Below are 18,009 nucleotides of genomic sequence, written 5' to 3' on the forward strand. Positions count from 1 at the left end.
ACCCTCTGAGTGCGACCCCTCAGCCAATCTGCAGTCCATCTGACTGTGTAGGCATCGATGCCACAGTCGCCTAGTTTTTTAACTAGGATGGGGTGAGAGACGGTGTCAAAGGCCTTGCTGAAGTCCAGAAAGACTACATCCACCGCGACACCTGCATCCATGGCCTTTGTGACCTGATCGTAGAAGGCAGTCAGGTTGGTCTGACATGATCTCCCCCTAATAAATCCATGCTTCATAATGGTTCATAACGTGTTGTTCAAGCAGAACTCTCCACTAGCTTCAGGTGGGAGTTAGCCTCATTATAACTCATTGTAGTGATCCAGATGCCATAAGTGCTTATTGTAGTGATACATAAGTGCTTCCCAGATGTATAGGCACTGTCTCTGCCACAAAGGGCTTAAATTCCATGAAGATCTACTGTCCCTCTTTGTGCTCTGTTTCCCTCCAGTCACCTCATCAACCTGAAAACCTCCTGCTCCCCCCGCCCCCTTTCTCTATTTGACTTTCGTCTCACTTCATGTGGCAGTCCCAGGTGAGCTGTCCTGCAGACATCCCCATTTCCCCCAGCAGCCAGCACAAGCCCTTGGCCCTCCATGGGCAGTGAAGGCTGCTCATGTCCCCCCATCACCTCTCCAGTCCTATCCTGGCTGCTTGGACAGACCCCTGCAAACGTCCTCTTGGGGCATTCTGCCACTTACATGTTATCAAGACAAGACTTACAGTAATGAAAACTTTCATTAACTTTGGCCAATCCCAGTGAGGATGGGGGAGCAGGCCAGAAAGAGAGTGTAAGAGCAACGGGGTGTAACCTGCCCTGATAAATATTACCCTTGTGCCAAAGCTTGGATGGGAAGAGCCTGGCAGAGAAAGCTACTCACAGGACAGTGTAAAGCTGAATGAAGGGAAGAGCTGTTTCATCTCGCAGCCTACAGTCAGTGACTTATTCTACCCTGCACCCCTTCGGCACTTGTCTCTCTCGCACACTTCTTTATGCCACTTTGATGCTGGAAATGCTACTTGTGCACATTAACCCACTTTTTCACTGGTTCATACTGCCATTTGCATTATTCCTGTATTTAATCCAGGGGCTCCTGTCAGAGCCACAGCTCCTTTCACCATGTCTGAATTGAGCATCCTGATATCCCCCCTCGATTTTCCATCTCATTCCAAGGCAGTTTTATTGACCTCCTACCTTGGTACCAGGACAGTCACCCAGTGGCTCAGAGGCCGCAGGGCCACCTACTGAATCTGCCCCTCAGACTGACTCCTCTAAGTGCTGACACAGCCTGTCTCAGCCTTGTTGCGGGTGTAACAGGAATATCACGGCAGTGGCATATATGGATACAGGCTGGGGGCTAGTGCAGATGGTTCCTGCAATGCTTCTATTTTAGTATTAAGTAGCAGCACTGAGTGGTGCTCTGGCAGCCTTCCTTTTCAGTAGCTAGAGCATTTAAATAAAATCCTGACGTGACTTGCGCAGCCCTCTGCTGACTTTTTGAGGTTTTTCTGTCAACCAAGGAGTTGCTCATTAGTCACCTATTAACCTGCAGGCCAGTTGCAAAATGGAAACAGCAAGAGGCCAGGGAGATCCTTTCTAGAGCAATATCCTTTTGAAAGGGCACCGAGTTTGGGGCTGACCCAGAGGCAGCCACACAGTTAAGGGAGGGTGGGTGGAAGGAGCGGACCCACACATCACCCCTGCGGCTTGAGAGAAGGGCAGCCAGAATTGTGCTTGTGGGGAGCATGGTGACTGCTACGGAGCTCCTGCCACAATGCTTCACTGTGAAGGGCATGGGGAGCACGCAGAGTCTTGGCTCCATTGCTCACATGTGGTGGATGACTCTGTGCAATGCGGGGCAGCTCCATGCAGTGAGCTCCCTTACATCCCCATCCTGCTCCCTGCAATGGGCCAGAGCCCACGGTTGCAGTCTGGCCCACAGAGAGTTTGCTTAAGTCGGTCAGTCAAGCACAGCTGTCCAGAGGCTGGGCCACTTCCATCCAGAACGTTTGGGTGGGAGAAGATTGGAAGGGGGTTGCAAATCTCCAGGAGCCCAGTGTTTTTTAAATAAGGTTTTTCCTCAAAGGTTTGTTGACAAGATGCGCATGAAAATCTCTGATTAAACTGTGCCCCTTTCTGCCCTTCCCTGCCCCTCTCCACCACCCGCAGTACTCCATCCTACTTAATTAGGGCTACCTCCCTAAGCGCGGGTGGGGGGGAGCTTGGTTTTCAGACCTGGGCCTTTGATTGTGTGGTGCTGGGAAGGAAGAGTGCAATGCAAGGGCAAAGACTTGTTCTACTAAAAATACCATCCCCTGTCTCAGTGATGGAGAACAACACCAGAATCACAGCCCTGGAGGGCCAAGCCCTTGAGCCACAGGACGGGCATGGCAAGGAAGCAGCTTCACAGCCTCCCTTGAATTGCTCACTGCTAACTTGCCCTGAACCTGGGTTTCGGAGCACTTTCCTCCTATTGAAAGGGTAATACAAATAATTCACCCTCTGTATCCATCCAGTGTTTGGCCTGACAGTGACAACATGGCTGCCAAATAGCACCAGCTGGGCAGGTGGCTCCTCTGATGCGGAGTTGTTATATTCTTGATTTTGTTCTCATCTCCCATCTCCAGCAGCTGGATGGAAGCAGCTTTTCTATCAAGTAGCTGCTCTCAGTGCACCAGCCCAAACAGGGAGGTAGCCAGCAAAGCTCAGGGCATCCTTCTTGAGTAGCAGGCAGGACACAGCTTGTTGATCTGTCAGCCAGAGACAGTGAAAAACACAGTGAGTGACTGGTGCAGATCTGACCCAGCCAGTCCTCTGTCACTCAAAGGAAAGGAGCATTTTTATTTTATTGGATAATTACCATTCCTGTAGCCTTCGTCCCCCTAACATCTGAGTACACCGCTTAAGAGGATCAGCTGTGCACAGTCCTGTGCTCTACTGAGGGACAAAGTAACAGCATTTAAAGCCCATGATGCAAATGTGATGCTCTTACAGGGGTGGGTGTCAGGGAGAGGGAAGATGAGAGACAGTTAAGTGCTGCATTAGATGAGCCCGGACCATTTTATGGATAAGAGAGGGTACTTGTGCCAGGAGAAGGAGCAGAGAAGCTGCAGAGCCTGGAAGCAAAAAATATTCTCTGTGCCCTTGTCTTGCTGTGGCAGGAGGAATGCTACCACTTCATCACACAGGGATCTGCAGGGATTCCTGCTACAGATCTGCTCATTTCTGCCAGGGAAAGGAGCCTTCTTCCCCAGCTAGGAAGCATCACATGTACCTTGTACAGGGTAATACATATAGCATACTCTAGGTGCTTACTCCAGTTTTGTGAAAGTAAATCTGGGGTATAGAAATAAGTAGGGAAACTCATTCTCTTGAGGGAATCATGGAGCTGGTGCATTGTATTGAATACAAATCAAACAGGAACAACCCTGCACTGAGTAGTACTGGTGTGTAAGGGATGACAGAGTATGAGGAAGGTGTATAGGATTTCTCTCCCCATGCAAGCAAGAATCCTACTGGCTTACTGCTAGGGCACTATGCCACCAAGGCCGTGAGTTAGCCACATAGCACACTGCTTTAATGAAAGGTCCTCAAGTCCTGCAGTTAGGAGTGAAGTACTATTAGGAGCTTTGCAGAAAAGCAGACAGGATGTGTGCTCTGCCAGCTTTGCAGCACGTCCAGCCAGTTGGTAGGCGGCCAGTGCTGCTCCTGTTTAGAGGGAAAGGAGTGAGTTCCCCCTAGCTGGAGAATCCTAGTGCCTCTGACAAGATTCATACAATGATGAATGTCCTGGCCATTCTCCCTGACTGTCATCACTGCATTCCCCAAGATATAAATCGGCCTTTATGTGTATGAGAGAGGGAGATGCAGCTCTGTTGCATCTGGTTCAGGACACAGTGCAGAGCTTCAGGGCAGGCTTGCGGGGGCTGCTGTCTGGCTCAGCAAGTTTGCCAGATAGATGTGCCCAGGGAGAGCTGTCTGTTAATGCAGCAGTAACTGGCAGTCTGAACTGATGTAACTTGGGACCACTTGCTGGTGGCGTATTTGTATTCATAGTCTAAGCTGGAATTGGTTAATAAACACAGTGGTCAGTAGGCCCGTGCAAATAGGGAAATATTTGATTTGGATTTGGATTCGGCTGATTCAGAGGACAGTGATTCAATTCGGAGATTTGGATTGCTGTCCCGAATCAATTTGGTTGAATTGGCTTCAGAAGATTTGCCGCTGATTTGGAGAGATTAGCTGATTCGGCCATAAACTACAATGGGGAATCACTGAAATACCTATAACTTTGTCATTTTTTGTCAGATTTGAATGAAAAGGGCAAGAACAGTAGCCCCTTCTGAGAGCATAAAGCCTGTCAAGTTTCAAGGACATAGTTGCAGGGGTTTCTGGGAAACTGTGCCTCAAACTGCTGAAAGCGAAACTCATGTTGTGTGTGTGTGTGTTAAGGCAGATTTGGATGAAAACTGCAGGGATGGTACCCCTTCTGAGGGCATGAGGTCTGCCAGGTTTCAAGGAGATAGGTGCAGGGGTTTTTGGGAAACTGCACCTCAAGCTTCTGAAAGCAAAAGTCATGATGTGTGACTTTGTGTGTGTGTTAAGGCACAGCAAGATGAAAACAGCAGGGATGCTAGCCTGTAACAGGAGGCCTTCCTGGTGCTTAGGCAGAAAAGCTCACAAAAGGGAGAGAAAGGCTGCAGACAGAGGCTTATGTGCTGTTTCTATGTCCCTCCCCCAGAGCACTGTGATTGAAAGGGGACTCAGGGAAAGATCACAGTCACTGGCCAGCTACGGATGTCAGTCTTTTCCCCCCTGCTCCCCCTCCCTCTTCTTAGTTTCTGTTTCCCTGCAAGACTGTCTTCTGAATCGCCAAATCTTTGAATCTTTTCCGAATTGATTTGGAGTCTCCAAATCAATACAGAGGGGTTTTTTTGCCTCCTGATTCAATTCGGATTTGGTGATTCGGCCTCCAAATCGGGCCAAACTTTCTCTGAATCGAATCGGTGACCAAAGCTTCATACACCCCTAGTGGTCAGCTAATTCTTTTAACACATTAGTTGGCTGCTGGGGAACAGAAGCCTTACTCTGCTCAGGTGAAGTAACTTTGCCAGCGGAGGGATGTGGGGAGGGGGTTCCAACACCACTACAAAACGGCTTTGAGTCCAAAGGCAGTTTTGGTAGAGCTTTGAAGTGTGTAGTACAATCTCCTTAGTCCCATGGGGGTCAACCTTTTTGACAGGCATGCCACAAATTAGTAAGGCTGTGCGAAATTTTGCCAGCCATTTCATTCCAACACTGCTTCGACCAATTTCAAGGTTGAAACAGCAAAATCGGAACAAAACAAAGGCAGTTGAAATAGCCTCAAAACAAAACGGGGCTGATTGAAATGTTTCAAAAGTCGAAATGTTTCAACCATAGGCTGGGGATAGGAAGTCAGTCCAGTTGGCCTGACTTCCCATCCCCAGCGCAGGATCCAGCAGCGGGCAGGGGGCAGGAGGCAGCCCAGTGGGGCTGCTTCCCAGTCCCCTGCGCTAGATCGCACCAGGAGTGGGAGGCAGCCCCACTGGCTGCTTCCCCGACTCCCTCGCTTGATCACACCCAGGGCTGGAGGCAACCCAGCGGGGCTGCTTCCCCAACCCCTATGCTTGATCATGCCAGGGATGGGAGGCAACCCAGCAGGGCTGCTGCCCCGACCCCCGTGCTAGATTGCACCAGGCACAGGAGGCAGCCCAGTGGGACTGCTTCCCTGACCCCCTCGCTTGATCACACCTGGGGCGGGAGGCAACCCAGTGGGGCTTCTTCCCCAACCCCCACGCTTGATCATGCCAGGGGTGGGAGGCAACCCAGTGGGACTGCTTCCCCGACCCCCGTGCTTCATGATGAAACGCAGGGGTCAGGGAAGCGGCCCCAGTGGGTTGCCTCCCACCCCTGGCACAACCAAGCACGGGGGTCGGGAAAGCAGCCCAGCTGGGTGATCTAGCACTGGGGATGGGAAGTCAGCCCAGCTGGGCTGACTTCCCATCCCTGGCAAAACTCGAAACAGTGGCGAAACAGCCTTTCTGTTTTGACGGAACAAAATGGAACAGCTGTTTTGACTTGAAATGAAATTCAAGACGAAACACTGTTCCATCGAACCGTCGAAGCTCACGGTGAAGTGGAACGGTGCCGTTTCGCACAGCCCTACAAATTAGTTCTGCACCTTCCCTGTCCCATCTGCTACTCTGCTTTCTGCCCTATCTGCTAACGTGATGCTTGTCTCCTCCTCAATCTGTCATGTGCCATACATGGAGACTTCCTGTGCCACAGGTTGACCATCCTTGGTTTAGTGTACAGCACAGGCAGGAGAGAGGAGGGTTTAAGGAGTAATCTGGGCAAAAAATTGCTTGATGCAATAGCATCTGTGGGGGCTCTGAATTACAATGTAACTAGCCTTAAGTGGGTGTTAACAGACAGACACACTCACAGTGTTCCAGTACAGAAGAGCAGTCAGGCCTATTGTCGTTTAAGCAGTGCCTTGTTTGTGTTTTCCACACTATAAATTGTTGCCCCTGTTTCCTGGAGGCATCTTAATTGGCTTACACAGCACTGTAAATCGATGTCCTCTGACATGCATGTAATTGTGGTGGCATGACTTACTGCAGGAGCAGGAGACTGCAGAAAAGTCACCAGCCAGTATCAGGTGTATGTGAGTTACTAGAGTCCTCCAATTTTTAGGTATTCCATTAATGAACAGAGGGATGTCCAGCTGTCTGACTGCTCCACTATGTACTTTCTCAGAACATCCTGACTCTTTCTTCTTTAAACAAATACTGATATTCACTGAATTCACTAGTTCATTGCTGGTTAGTGATATTAGTGATGTCATAGGTAGTCATTACATCATGCCTAAAGGGGACCTAGGTGCTATAGGTGTATATTAAAGATTGGTACTTGCTCAGAGTGCTGGTAAATTAAGATAGACTAGGGGTGTAAAACATATGGCCCAGGGGTTAGATCCAGCCTGCACAGCCATTCTGTCCAGAAGTTGTAATGCAGGGCCAAGTGGATGTAGTTCCCTGCAGAATTTGGGGCCACTGGACCCTGATGGACCTGGCCATCAGTGGCAGAGGGTCAAGCAAGGGCTGTGAAGTTGCAACCCTTGCTTGCCCTATGGCAGTTGAACCCCCCACCACTGCCCCAGACCCTGCTGCTGCTGACCCATGGCCACTGGACCCCCAAATCCTGCTGCCACTAGACCCTTGCCACAGCTGTTGCTGGTTCCACAGAGCCATACTGGAAGGAATACTGCAGTCTGGATCAAGCCTGGAGTCCAGGATGAATTTGATTTCCTTCAGATAGACAAAGTGCAGGAGGGAGAAAGGAGGCTTACACTTCAAAGTTTGCTCCCTCCTACCCATCCAGCCTCAAAAGCAGCATTGGCCTGATTTTCAGATGTGCTCAGCACCCACAAATCCCATTGAAATAAAGGGAACTGTAGGATCATAGCACCTTGGAAAGTTTTAGGCCTAGCATATGATAATACCGTGTCACTGGACATGTAGAAAAGGCAAGTGTGATCCATCCAGGTTTTACAGTTTAAAGCAGACACTAAATACAGATGGATGGCAAAGAAGCATCTCTTTATTTATAAAGCACTTTGGGTTGGTTTTCTCTCCACAAGTCTGCAGATACTCCAACGGCATCAAGGCAATAACATTTCCTATTGTTTTAAAAAGGTCATCCATGGAGGCAGAGAGCACAACTACTGCCATGCATAATCACCTGCACCTGGGAGCAGGTTATTGCATGCTATTGATCCCTGCTGGTTTATCAGGAATGAAACCAATTGGAGATAAAGGATCTGAGTAGCCTCAGATACTTATATTTGGCCATGTACTCTGCATGTTGTTGGTGCCACCAGCTAACCCTTTAATCAGCTGGCTAGCTGTGCCTGTAACTATATACGGAAATGGTGTATCCTGCCAGGGCATTGAGGAGGACGAGGATGTAGTACACCTCCTGGATGTTCTGCTTTTGGCTCAGAAACTGTTCTTTTGACCACAAGCTTCGCTGATAAGGTGGGAGCAACAGGAACTTCTGCAGAGTTGGACTCTGAAGCGTCATTGAAATGGCTGCTATGGGAATGCCTGAGGTTGTGGTGACTGAAGCCTTGTACAACAGCGGAAAGCAGTCCTACATTATCATCAGCCAGGACAGGATGGACAACTTCAGGCTGGAAAAGAGAGACATCAGTCAGATGTGCATGTTCTGTGACTTGGAGTTTATAAGATACAGGTGCTGGATGTTTTTACTAAGTACTGTGGTTTCAACTAGGGAACAGGAATGTTGGTGACCTTTAGGGAGGTTTGGCTACACATTTAAACACACACATTCTAATAGCCAGTAGATTTTTAGTGCCAAAATGCATCTATTATTGCACCAACGGAAACCCTGAACATGTCCTATGAAGTCAGTGACATTCTCAGACCCAAAAGTGATATCGTTGCTAACACTGCTGCTGTTCCAGAGGTAGTAATGATGGGACTACTGGACTCTGAGCAAGCAATACAGCCAGAACATTGTCTAATCTTGCTCTGACCACACCTAAGTCAAAACACCAGCAGGCCTGAACCTTGGTATAGTCAAGCACTCCTGCTATGACTGTCACAAGTGGGTATGCCTCAGTGGTAGTGGTGATGGGAATTTAAAAACACATGGTTGATATGGATCAGTCCCTGAGTCTGATTTCATCTAGAGGCTACTAGCAACAAGGTCCCCACTGACCTCATCTCCTGAGATAGATCCAAAAGTGAACATCAATCTCCTGGCCCTTTTTGCTTACTTCTAGCGAGTCCTCAACCCTATTGAACACAATTGGACACAGTCTGACTAGTTTTTGGACCTGATTAATTCAGAGAGTGTGGTGGATACCCAGCAGAATGCATTCAGGCAAAGAACCTGGAACATAGTTTGCACCATCAGCCATAACTATGTCCACCTCTGGTTGAGGAGACCAAGAAGCAGCAATATCCAACTGTTGGGGGTAAACATGGCATAATTTCTGGAAAAAAACAGCATAACACAGACAAGATCAACCTTTATCAGGTTCTATGGATTGAATTTAACCTCTTGAGTTGCATCAAGTAGCTAGTGCAATCTGGGAAAGAGGGAAGTTCAGAGCAGGTACTCCAAACAGTTCTTAATAATGCAAGGAATTCCAAGCCACAATAAGAAAGTATTAGCAACAAAGCAAATATTTAGAGCACTCATACCTGAGGAGCGTAGACTTCACACTCCACGTGGATCTCTTCTTTGGGAACGTACATGACTGATCCAACACAGAAGCCAAATTGCTGTCAAAATTAGAGGGAAGTTAAAGAAACCACAAATAGAAACAGGAGGATTATTGCAATGCAATGTCTATGTGACTGTGCAGTCCAAAAGATACCAACTTTTCCAAATGCCATACATGTTTTATTTAAACTGCAAAATTGTTGTTTTTGAGGCCAGCTTCCATTAAAATCAGCTGTGTTTAAATGTCTGTCTAGGTATGTGTGTCTGTGTATGAGTGTAGAGGGAGGGCAGAAAGGTGAAAAGCTAACACATACAGCAAAACTACATGGGATACTTACATTATACAGACATTCAGTTTCTCCTGGGAGAGTCACTGGAGTCTTTTATTCTCCCAGAGTAAAAATGCCAGTCCAGGAGAAAAATTACCCAGGGACAACCAGGGTTAAATAATTCCCAGGAGAGTTTCTCCTGGGTGAGCGAGTGTCTGTACATGCTATGGATCATCTCTCAGAAGCGAACATAGTCCTCTGGCATTCTTCCCTTCCCCCCTTAGGATGACAATATGTCACGTGCTGGACTGTGCTGCTCTAGTAAGGAGCAGAACAGGTCCCTTTTTCAATCCCTACACTGTGCTGCAGAGAAACAGAGTGACCATGGGCAGTCTGGGCCAGCTAATAAGAGCTGCCCTATCCACTGCTGCTGTCACCAGGAGAATATGGGAGCCTGTAGAGCATCCTTAAATGTGTGTGCAGGCCCTCCTGCCCCCCCAGCTTCACAGTAGCAGTACTGCAAGCTCTACTCTTTAGGGCCTTAGCATTTGAATGTCTATACATGTGGCTCTGGGTAAATTTCCCAGGTTATTTGAATGTGTATATGGAGCCTGAGTATCTTTAGATTCAAGAGATGAAGAGCTAAGCTGAACCTAAGGGTCTTGGGAATTCAATTAGTAACACAAAGTGTATTAACAACACCTACACTTTTAAGTATTTCAGGATAGGCACTGACTTGCTATGGCATCCAGCACAGTGAGGCTGAAGTTTCCATGACCTACTGCAATACAAATCAGAGCTAACAACCTATGCCCTTGTTTAAGAGAGATGTTCTGTATAGCCAATTCCCTGGGCCTCACTTTTTAAGAGGGTTCATCGAAATATATAACCCCTGTATGATAGAAGGGGAAAAGAAGTAATGGAGACTTAGAAATTGTATCACTGAGAGGAAACAACCCTTGCACCCTGTCTCCATAATGGTCCAGTGTAATGTGGTTCATCTCTATACCTGAAGTGGATTGGTCAGAAAGATAGTTTCAGCATACTTACAGCTTGATCCCCGGACAGCGCCTGACAGGCCTCCACATTTTCACTGGCATCTTTGCTTGAGCAGTTAGTGGCAGAAATTGCAAACTCGACAATGATGGTATTAGGGGCCTTTGGATAAAACATGAATATTGTTTAATCCTCTTTCCAGCCCGACACTACAGAACTGCTGAGACAAGGTAAAGGGCTGAATTCTCTAAGAAGCTGGTGGGAGTTTCAGCTCTGCAAAACCACTGGCGTCTGAGGAAAGTCACAGGGCTAGGATGCCACAGATCCCTTTGCAAAATCTAAACCACTGAACGTTGCCCAGTTACTACCAAAGGAAAATTCCATTTTAAACTACAGCAGTGATCATAATTCCACCAACTACAGTCTAAGCCACATAGAACAGACTCTTCTGGCAATCAAAAAATTGTAGGACACATGGAGTGGGTGATTAATCCTCCTAGCTTCTTTTAATTTCTGTAAATGCCATGTTATTAGCAGTCCCAAAACAGATTGTGTCCTGTGAATTTCAAAGCTGCTACCAGAGGCAAAGCACTCTAAGCCAGGGGTTGGCAACCTCAAGCCTTCGAGCTGGACCTGGCCCACAAAGAGTTTGGAACCACCCCATGATGGTCTGATCTGGCCCATTGGGGGGGGTGGGGTGGGGGACTGGAGACATGCAGTGGCATGTGCACCAGTCCTGGGTGCCAGCTTGAAGGGGCTGTATTCCGTGTTCCCAAGCCACCTGCCCCAGGCCTCCCTGCTCCACAGCCTCCTTGCTCTCTTGCCCTCTACTGCTTTCCCTCATTGCCCAATCCACACTCTCTACTGTCATTGGCCATGGTTTTTGGCAGCAGTTGGTAAGTGGAGGCTGCATTAGGGAGGCAAATATATAGCCCAGAATAGGGATGGCTGGGGCAGCAGCAGGGGAGTGGCAGCCCACTGTGGCAGCTAGGTCAGAAGTGGGGGTCTGCCATTAATAAAAGTTTACTGACTTTTGCTCCAAGCAAACATGTAAAGCAATACTGGGGGGAAGCAGGCTTTCTCCATGTGAATTAGTAGGCACACTTAACAGTGCTTTAAGCAGTGCCTTCAATATTGGAATCAGTACAGTCTGACAAAGGGCTACAATCCCTTGCACGGTTTAAATGAGATGCATGCCTTCCCTATGTGCTTCTGCAATGGCTTTTACTATACCTGCATCTGAGCTCGTGCAATCTCAACGAGCATAAAGTAGTTATCATTTGTGCTGTGATACTGGTCAAGGAGGAGTTCAATTGCCTTCACCACCTGAGTATCGTTTAATGGAATCAGTAACGGACAATCAGGGCAGATTTTAATGATGTCTTCAGCTGAGTCTAGAGAAGAGACAGGGCAGATGGTATTTTCATCAGATTACAGGTTATTTCTGAAAGCATTATAGATCTGTTCAAGGGCACGGGCTGCTATTTTACATGCCCAGTTCCAAATTGTCGCATAATTCGTGTTGCTGTACAGTGCAAAAAAATTGCTGCATTTCACTTCTCAGATGGCAGCATGGGAAAAGGGGGACATTTGACTTTTTCCTGCTGATTCCTGGAATCTTTGTTTGCACAAAAGTGCTATGGGCTTCAGTAGCTCAAGTGTTAAGGTTCTTGCTAATCAGCAAACTCTGCGACATCAGTGAGAGTTTGTCTTAAGAAAAACAGATATGGACTTCAGCATGCAGCCTCTTCTTGTGAAAGCATATGAGAGAAGTTAAAGGAGCTTCCAAATTACTAGAATTGTTTGTCTGCATGTGGGTGTGTGACTCCTTCCTTTATCCAGCTTGTGAAATCTACCTAGTAGGAGGAACAAATGGATGGGAAGAAAAGTACTAATGTCTGCCCATAATTATACTCACCTAGGTTTATTGACTCACTGAGGTCAGTAAACTTAGGCACATGTAATTACGGACAGGTCTAAGTGAGGGCAGAAACTGGCCGTGATTTCCTATACTTATGTATCATATAGTTTTTGTTAGTCTATAGGGTGCAACTCCACTCTGCCTTCTTCCTGACTTCAGACAAACACAGCTAACTACCTCTCCCTTCTCATGATTTTCTAAGATACAGCTACTGAGCTGGTGGGTTGTGACATGGTGATGATGGGGGTTACCTCTTGGGTTGTGCCCCACTGGCTGAGAAAGAAGTACAACTGCTCAGTAAGCCAAGCAGTGGGGGAAAGAAGCAATTTGTTTTCAATCTGCACTTTCCTGCTGCTTCTTCAGGAAGGCTAGGCTTCTGCCATTCCTGCTTCCCCATGGTTGCCCTAAATTCACACCCTACCCCAAAGGAAGGCCTTTACCTGGAGATGAGTGACATCTTGCAGCTGTTACAGAGAGCTTTCCATCCTGCTTGATCAATTTAACATCACAGTCTCCTTCAACAGCCTAGAGGTACAAAAGCAAAAGTTTACATCATCCTGTTGGAAGGAGTTTCTTGAGAAGAAACCAGTATTGGAAGAGGACAGCTCTTTCTGACTTCAGAAGAACAGGGCTCAGCCGTGTCCTTGCAGCAAGTCCAGTCTGGCTTACTGAAGAGCCAGACAAACCTTTCTCAATATAAAGTCTTGCTTACACAGCAGCCATGGTGGGTCCTGGCACTGAGGGGCTCCTGCATGTCCTGTTATGCCACCCCACACCTTCAGGCATGCTCCAATCCCAGAAGTTCACCAATGAAGTTGATCCAGGGTCATTCCCAAGCATGGAGGAGTAGCTTCACTGGAGTACTTCAGGTTTAGAGCATGTCAGGGACATGGGTGGGCAAGACTCTCATGGAGACTACCTGCTGCTACTGTTGTGTGGACAAGCCCTAAGAGGCAGACCTGGGCTGCAAAGCTGTGATTCCAGCCTGGATCTCAAAGGAGTCAGGACCTCAATGATGTCCAGGTGAAGGCCATCTCTGATAAAGCATAAAGCAACTTTAGTTGAAGCCCATCTCTGATAAAGCATAAAGCAAGTAATTTCAGTACACCTATTTGTAATCAAGGGCTTCAGTAGAATCACCTTCAGCAGTCCCATGAAACCAATCTTGGTCAATGGGAGGAAGCCTGGCTTCATGGTATATGAGATCCAAGAGGAGAGGAGATACTGACTGTCAAAGTTATGGTCACGGGACAAGGGGAACAGGTAGAGAGAGCCCTGACCTGGAACACTGGACCAGAGCCCTGGTGAACACGGGTTATAAACAGACATCACTAAATGAAGCAGATCAGATGGGCTGGGCTGGATTTGGGATTTGTCCTGGCACAGCTGATCTGGTTCACTGAGTGAGATGGACATTGCCTGTTGTCTCGTGGGGTGCAGCCCCTGCCACTTTTGGGAATGGCAGGGGCTTGATTCTGTGGCACAACACCTGGAGGACATTTCTGCAAATGGGAGAACCCTGGGGGGATCCCTGGGTGCGACTTTTCAAGTGGGGAACTCCAGGGTCTCCCTGCTCGCAGAGGCATGTCCAAACTTGGAATCCCTTGGCACACCTCTGCAAGCAGGGAAACCTGGGGTGTCCCGCTTGCAGAGATGTGCCTAGGGATTTTAATTTGGGGAGTTCCTGTGCAAACAGGGAAATCCAGGCAGGCACTTCCAGGGCTTCAAGGCCCTGATTCTGCATGCCCAGGAAATTCCCAGCAGGAACACCAGCCTGGGGCAGCTGGAGAGCATGAGCAGCCCAGAGCTGCCCATATTTATCCACCATAAAACAGATATCTGCTGCAAAATACACAAATTAATATTACCTTTTGTTGTGGCCACACATTTAGGCATTTGCAGCATGACAAAGGGTATGGGCATCTGTTTGCTTTTACTTTGTGCTACCATAAAAATGTTCATGGTGGCATAAAGGTGATGTCTCTTTACGGCGATAGGGAGAGTAAATCCCAGGGCAGATCCAGCTATGACCAGTTTGGCCCAGTCTCTGGAAACCCTTGACTGAAAACTGAAAATCTTGCTCTGTTTTCTGCTCAGACACCCCCCCCCCCTCCGGTTTTAGTTGAGAAGGATTTTCAACTCATGGTCTAATATGTATAAAATGTACAGATGGCCACTTCAATTCTAATTAAGCCTTTTATTGAGGACATTAGGCTCAATTCTGCTTTTGGTAGCCAGCCAGTGCTGTAGCCCCACTACTGAAAGTCCCAGATCCAACTCAGGGAAGCCAAGTTTTGCACTGATGGAACTTCTCCTCACACCCTTGGCCTCCTGAACTCCTGGCTGGGCCCTTCGGTCCTTTTGTGGACCTCGGGCGTTATTTCTCTGTCTTCTGCTCTGTGAAAAGCAGCTAATATTCCTCTCTTTCACAGAGGTCAAACTCAACATTTGCTGAGTCCTTCCGCCTCCTTGGATGAAAGCCATGAGAGGAAGGCAAAGATGTAAATTATTATGATCTATGCAAATAAGAAGAGCTGAGTATCAGCTTTGAGCTTTATGAGGCTGGTCTCAAAGGAGGCTTTTGCCCTAGAAAAGGAGAAAACTGGTGGGCCGAAGTAGCAGGTGAAAACTACTCTCTGCCCACTATAAACACACATCATGAACTGCACAATTGTATGTAGCTACAAAACTAGTACTGATTTCAGGTACTCACATGTTCAGTCAGTTCCCGTACAGTACAGTTTTCAAGAGGCAGAGGGTTCAAAACGTGGCACCTGGTTTCCAGTAAGTCGAGCTCGAGTATCACTACCTCACCAACAGGCCGCTGGAAGGGAAAGACAAGGATTTTGCTAATGAATTCCCCAAGCATCATCAGCTTTCCTCTGCAGGATGAGATTCTGGTTGGCTTTGCCCTGGGAGAAAAGCAGTCAGGAGCTAGTTCTTATGATTACTCTATACCTGGGCTGTCCAACTTCTAGGTGGCCAGGGGCTGAATGCCACTTGGACCCTTTGCTGCACCATGCTATGTGCCCCTCTGCCCAGCCACTGTACACCCCCTCCACTGCACTGCATGCCCACAGGGTATCAGGGTCACCCCCAGTTCCCCCAGCATTGCCAGACGGCACCGCTGTGCTCCCTGGGGTGGGGGCAAACAGCAAAAACCAGAGGAAGGATGGAGACTCCAACTGGTGCTACAGCTGGAGCAACAGGACAACCAATGGCGAGATAGGAGCCCAGGGGCTGCATCTTAACCTGTACAGAGCCACACACAGTTCATTAGCTGCCAGTTGGACATCCTTGCTCTATAAGAACAAAAGTTCACATCATTAGTTGATGTAAAATGACTCCATTCCAGAACTGTGAGTGAAATGACACTGATTTTGGCACCTAAGAACTGGTTTGGAGTGCCTGCTCTTAATTCAGGGCTCTAAAGAGAAAGACTAGAACCCAAAGCCAGTGTCCCTGAGTTTGTGCTGCCCAGTAATACTTTAAGACAGGCATGTAGCTTGGCAGATGGAAAACTACAGAGAGTAATTCCATGGCTTGATATGAGGGTACCAGACAAAATGCCTTCCGATACAAGTCTGGTGCTCTGGGCAAAGGGAAAACCCCAGATTCCTTGCTGGTCTGAACTGGCCTTATCCCACTGATCTCAGTGAAACTTTACTGAACTGCACCAGGTGAGCATCAGGCCCATTACTCTTGCAGGGCCCTTTTTGATTAGACCTTTCAGCTAGAACAGGGGTCAGTAACCTGCGGCCCACAGAGCTGTTGAATCCAGCCCGTGGGACTCAGGCTTCAGTGGCATTCAGTGTTGGGGCATTGCCTGCACTGTGCCATACTGCTCCGACTGGGCAGCTGGGTGGCCAGGAGGCTGGGCAGTGGGGAGTTTTCCCATGCTGCACCACAGCCAAGCAGCAGCAGTGGTAACAGCTGGGTCCTTGCACTGGCCTTATCCTCTCCTCCCCAGCCTTGGCTGCTCTACAGTAACTGCCCCTGTGCTGGTTCTGCCCCAACAAGAGTAAAACAAGATCACTTCACTGTGGATCCCATTCTAATCTCATTAAAATCTGTTTGAATCTGCCAGAAATGCCAGTGGCTTCAGTTGGATTATGGCTAATTTATTCTAGTGGCTTTCCTGCCTTCCTTTCTCAGTTATATATGGGCATATGTTGCATTTATGTCCACTTTGAGGCCTTTCTAGTCTGCAGTGTGGTGTAAAAGGGTCATGGTGTAGAGGTGGATATATAGAACAACTGCTAATTCTTAGTTAAACTAACTGCTCAGTGAAATACTGGGCCAACATCAGGGGCAGGTGTAACACCATTAATATCATGGAGCTCTGCAAGGAATAAATTTAGCCAAAAAAGGCTTATCTACTTTGCAAGGTTTATCCTCGCAATTTGAGTCCCCATATTAGCTTCTAGGCATATAAATGAGTTTCTTGTGTCAATGCTAATCTGCCCCAATAAAGAGGTCATTGGGCCCATCACAACTATCATACTAATCCTACTTAAAATCTCTCTCTCTTTCTTTTTTTGAAGAGACACATTCCATCCTCAAGACTTTGGGCCAAACTTTCAGCTCATGTAAATCCATGTAATACTGATGTAGTCAATGGGGACATGCTAATCTACACCACCTGGCCCTACATTTAGTTTGGTCCTACATCTGGCCCTACATCAGTCATTTCTGAGCATTTTCTGTTTTAGCACACCTTCTGAAGCAGCTTTACTTTTCTACTGTATGTGTCACTTACCCTAGTGAAGACACGCAGTTCCTCAATTCTGTTTAAAGCATACTTGTATCCATGTTTATGGTGGGCGTTGATGTAGTCCACAGCTACTGCAGCTGCTTCCTCGCCTTCTGGGCTATCACAGTCCCTCAGACCTAAGGAAGGGGATGGCCCAACTGGTTTAGGCCCATGTGCGTTAGCTTGGTAGATTGCAATCTGAACAAGCAATATTAAAGCTACTAATGCCTTCATGGCTGTTAGAGGAAAGCTGATCTCTTTCAGTACACTCAGTCTAGGAAGAACGTTCTAATGGTTAGCTGAAAGTAACTAGCTGGGTCTCATTTATATAATAGACTGCAACAAAAATTTGCGTAAGGGCAAGACTGCTATCTGTCCCAGTTCCAAGAAGGTATCGCAAACAATGAAAGAGAAAAGTAAATGTTAGGACATCAAACTGCCTGATTAATATTAGCCAAAGTAAATTTTATCCAGAAGGACATTGCAAAGTCTGCTAAAAAGAAAGTGGCCTCAGCAAAAAAATATAAGATAGTTTTCAGTACTCAGTTAACAATCAAGTACAGTGCATGAGAAATGAAAGCACTCCCTACTGCTAAGAGAGGTTGCAGCGATACCGGAACAAATTCAGCACTATGGTAAACAGGCCAAATTGCTTTGAAACCACAAGGTTTGATTTTCCTTTCACACCTGTGTAAATCAGGAGTAAAATGAGTGAGATCAACAGCATGGTAAAAGAATGAGTGGAATCAGAATCAGCTCAATTCACTCAAATTAGTGCTGGACTAAATGATGTTGT

The 18,009-nt window shown here is 47.5% G+C and overlaps 1 protein-coding gene across 1 annotated transcript; it reads right to left on the minus strand.

The window, feature by feature from the left end:
- Nucleotides 1-7,599: 7,599 nt before the first annotated feature.
- Nucleotides 7,600-17,518, minus strand: LOC109288036 (alpha-2-HS-glycoprotein-like). The gene is made up of 7 exons (XM_019503371.1): nt 17,220-17,518; nt 15,174-15,284; nt 12,901-12,985; nt 11,773-11,933; nt 10,594-10,701; nt 9,253-9,333; nt 7,600-8,213 (listed from the first exon to the last, which is right to left on the minus strand). Exons 1-7 carry the CDS (start codon nt 17,445-17,447, stop codon nt 7,938-7,940), a joined length of 1,050 nt encoding a protein of 349 aa, XP_019358916.1. The 5' UTR covers nt 17,448-17,518; the 3' UTR covers nt 7,600-7,937.
- Between the last annotated feature and the right edge of the window lie 491 nt (nt 17,519-18,009).

Source organism: Gavialis gangeticus, unplaced genomic scaffold (assembly GCF_001723915.1).
Source record: "Gavialis gangeticus isolate Ggan-Ray unplaced genomic scaffold, GavGan_comp1, whole genome shotgun sequence".
NCBI lineage: Eukaryota > Metazoa > Chordata > Crocodylia > Gavialidae > Gavialis > Gavialis gangeticus.

Excerpts from the sequence above, each read along its gene's own strand:
- LOC109288036 (XM_019503371.1), bottom strand. The coding sequence starts at position 17,447 with ATGAAGGCATTAGTAGCTTTAATATTGCTTGTTCAGATTGCAATCTAC. Across the intron at positions 12,986-15,173 it reads TACGGGAACTGACTGAACAT|GCTGTTGAAGGAGACTGTGA; the intron begins GTGAGTACCTGA and ends TTGTACCTCTAG. Across the intron at positions 10,702-11,772 it reads TTGCACGAGCTCAGATGCAG|GCCCCTAATACCATCATTGT; the intron begins GTATAGTAAAAG and ends TTTTATCCAAAG.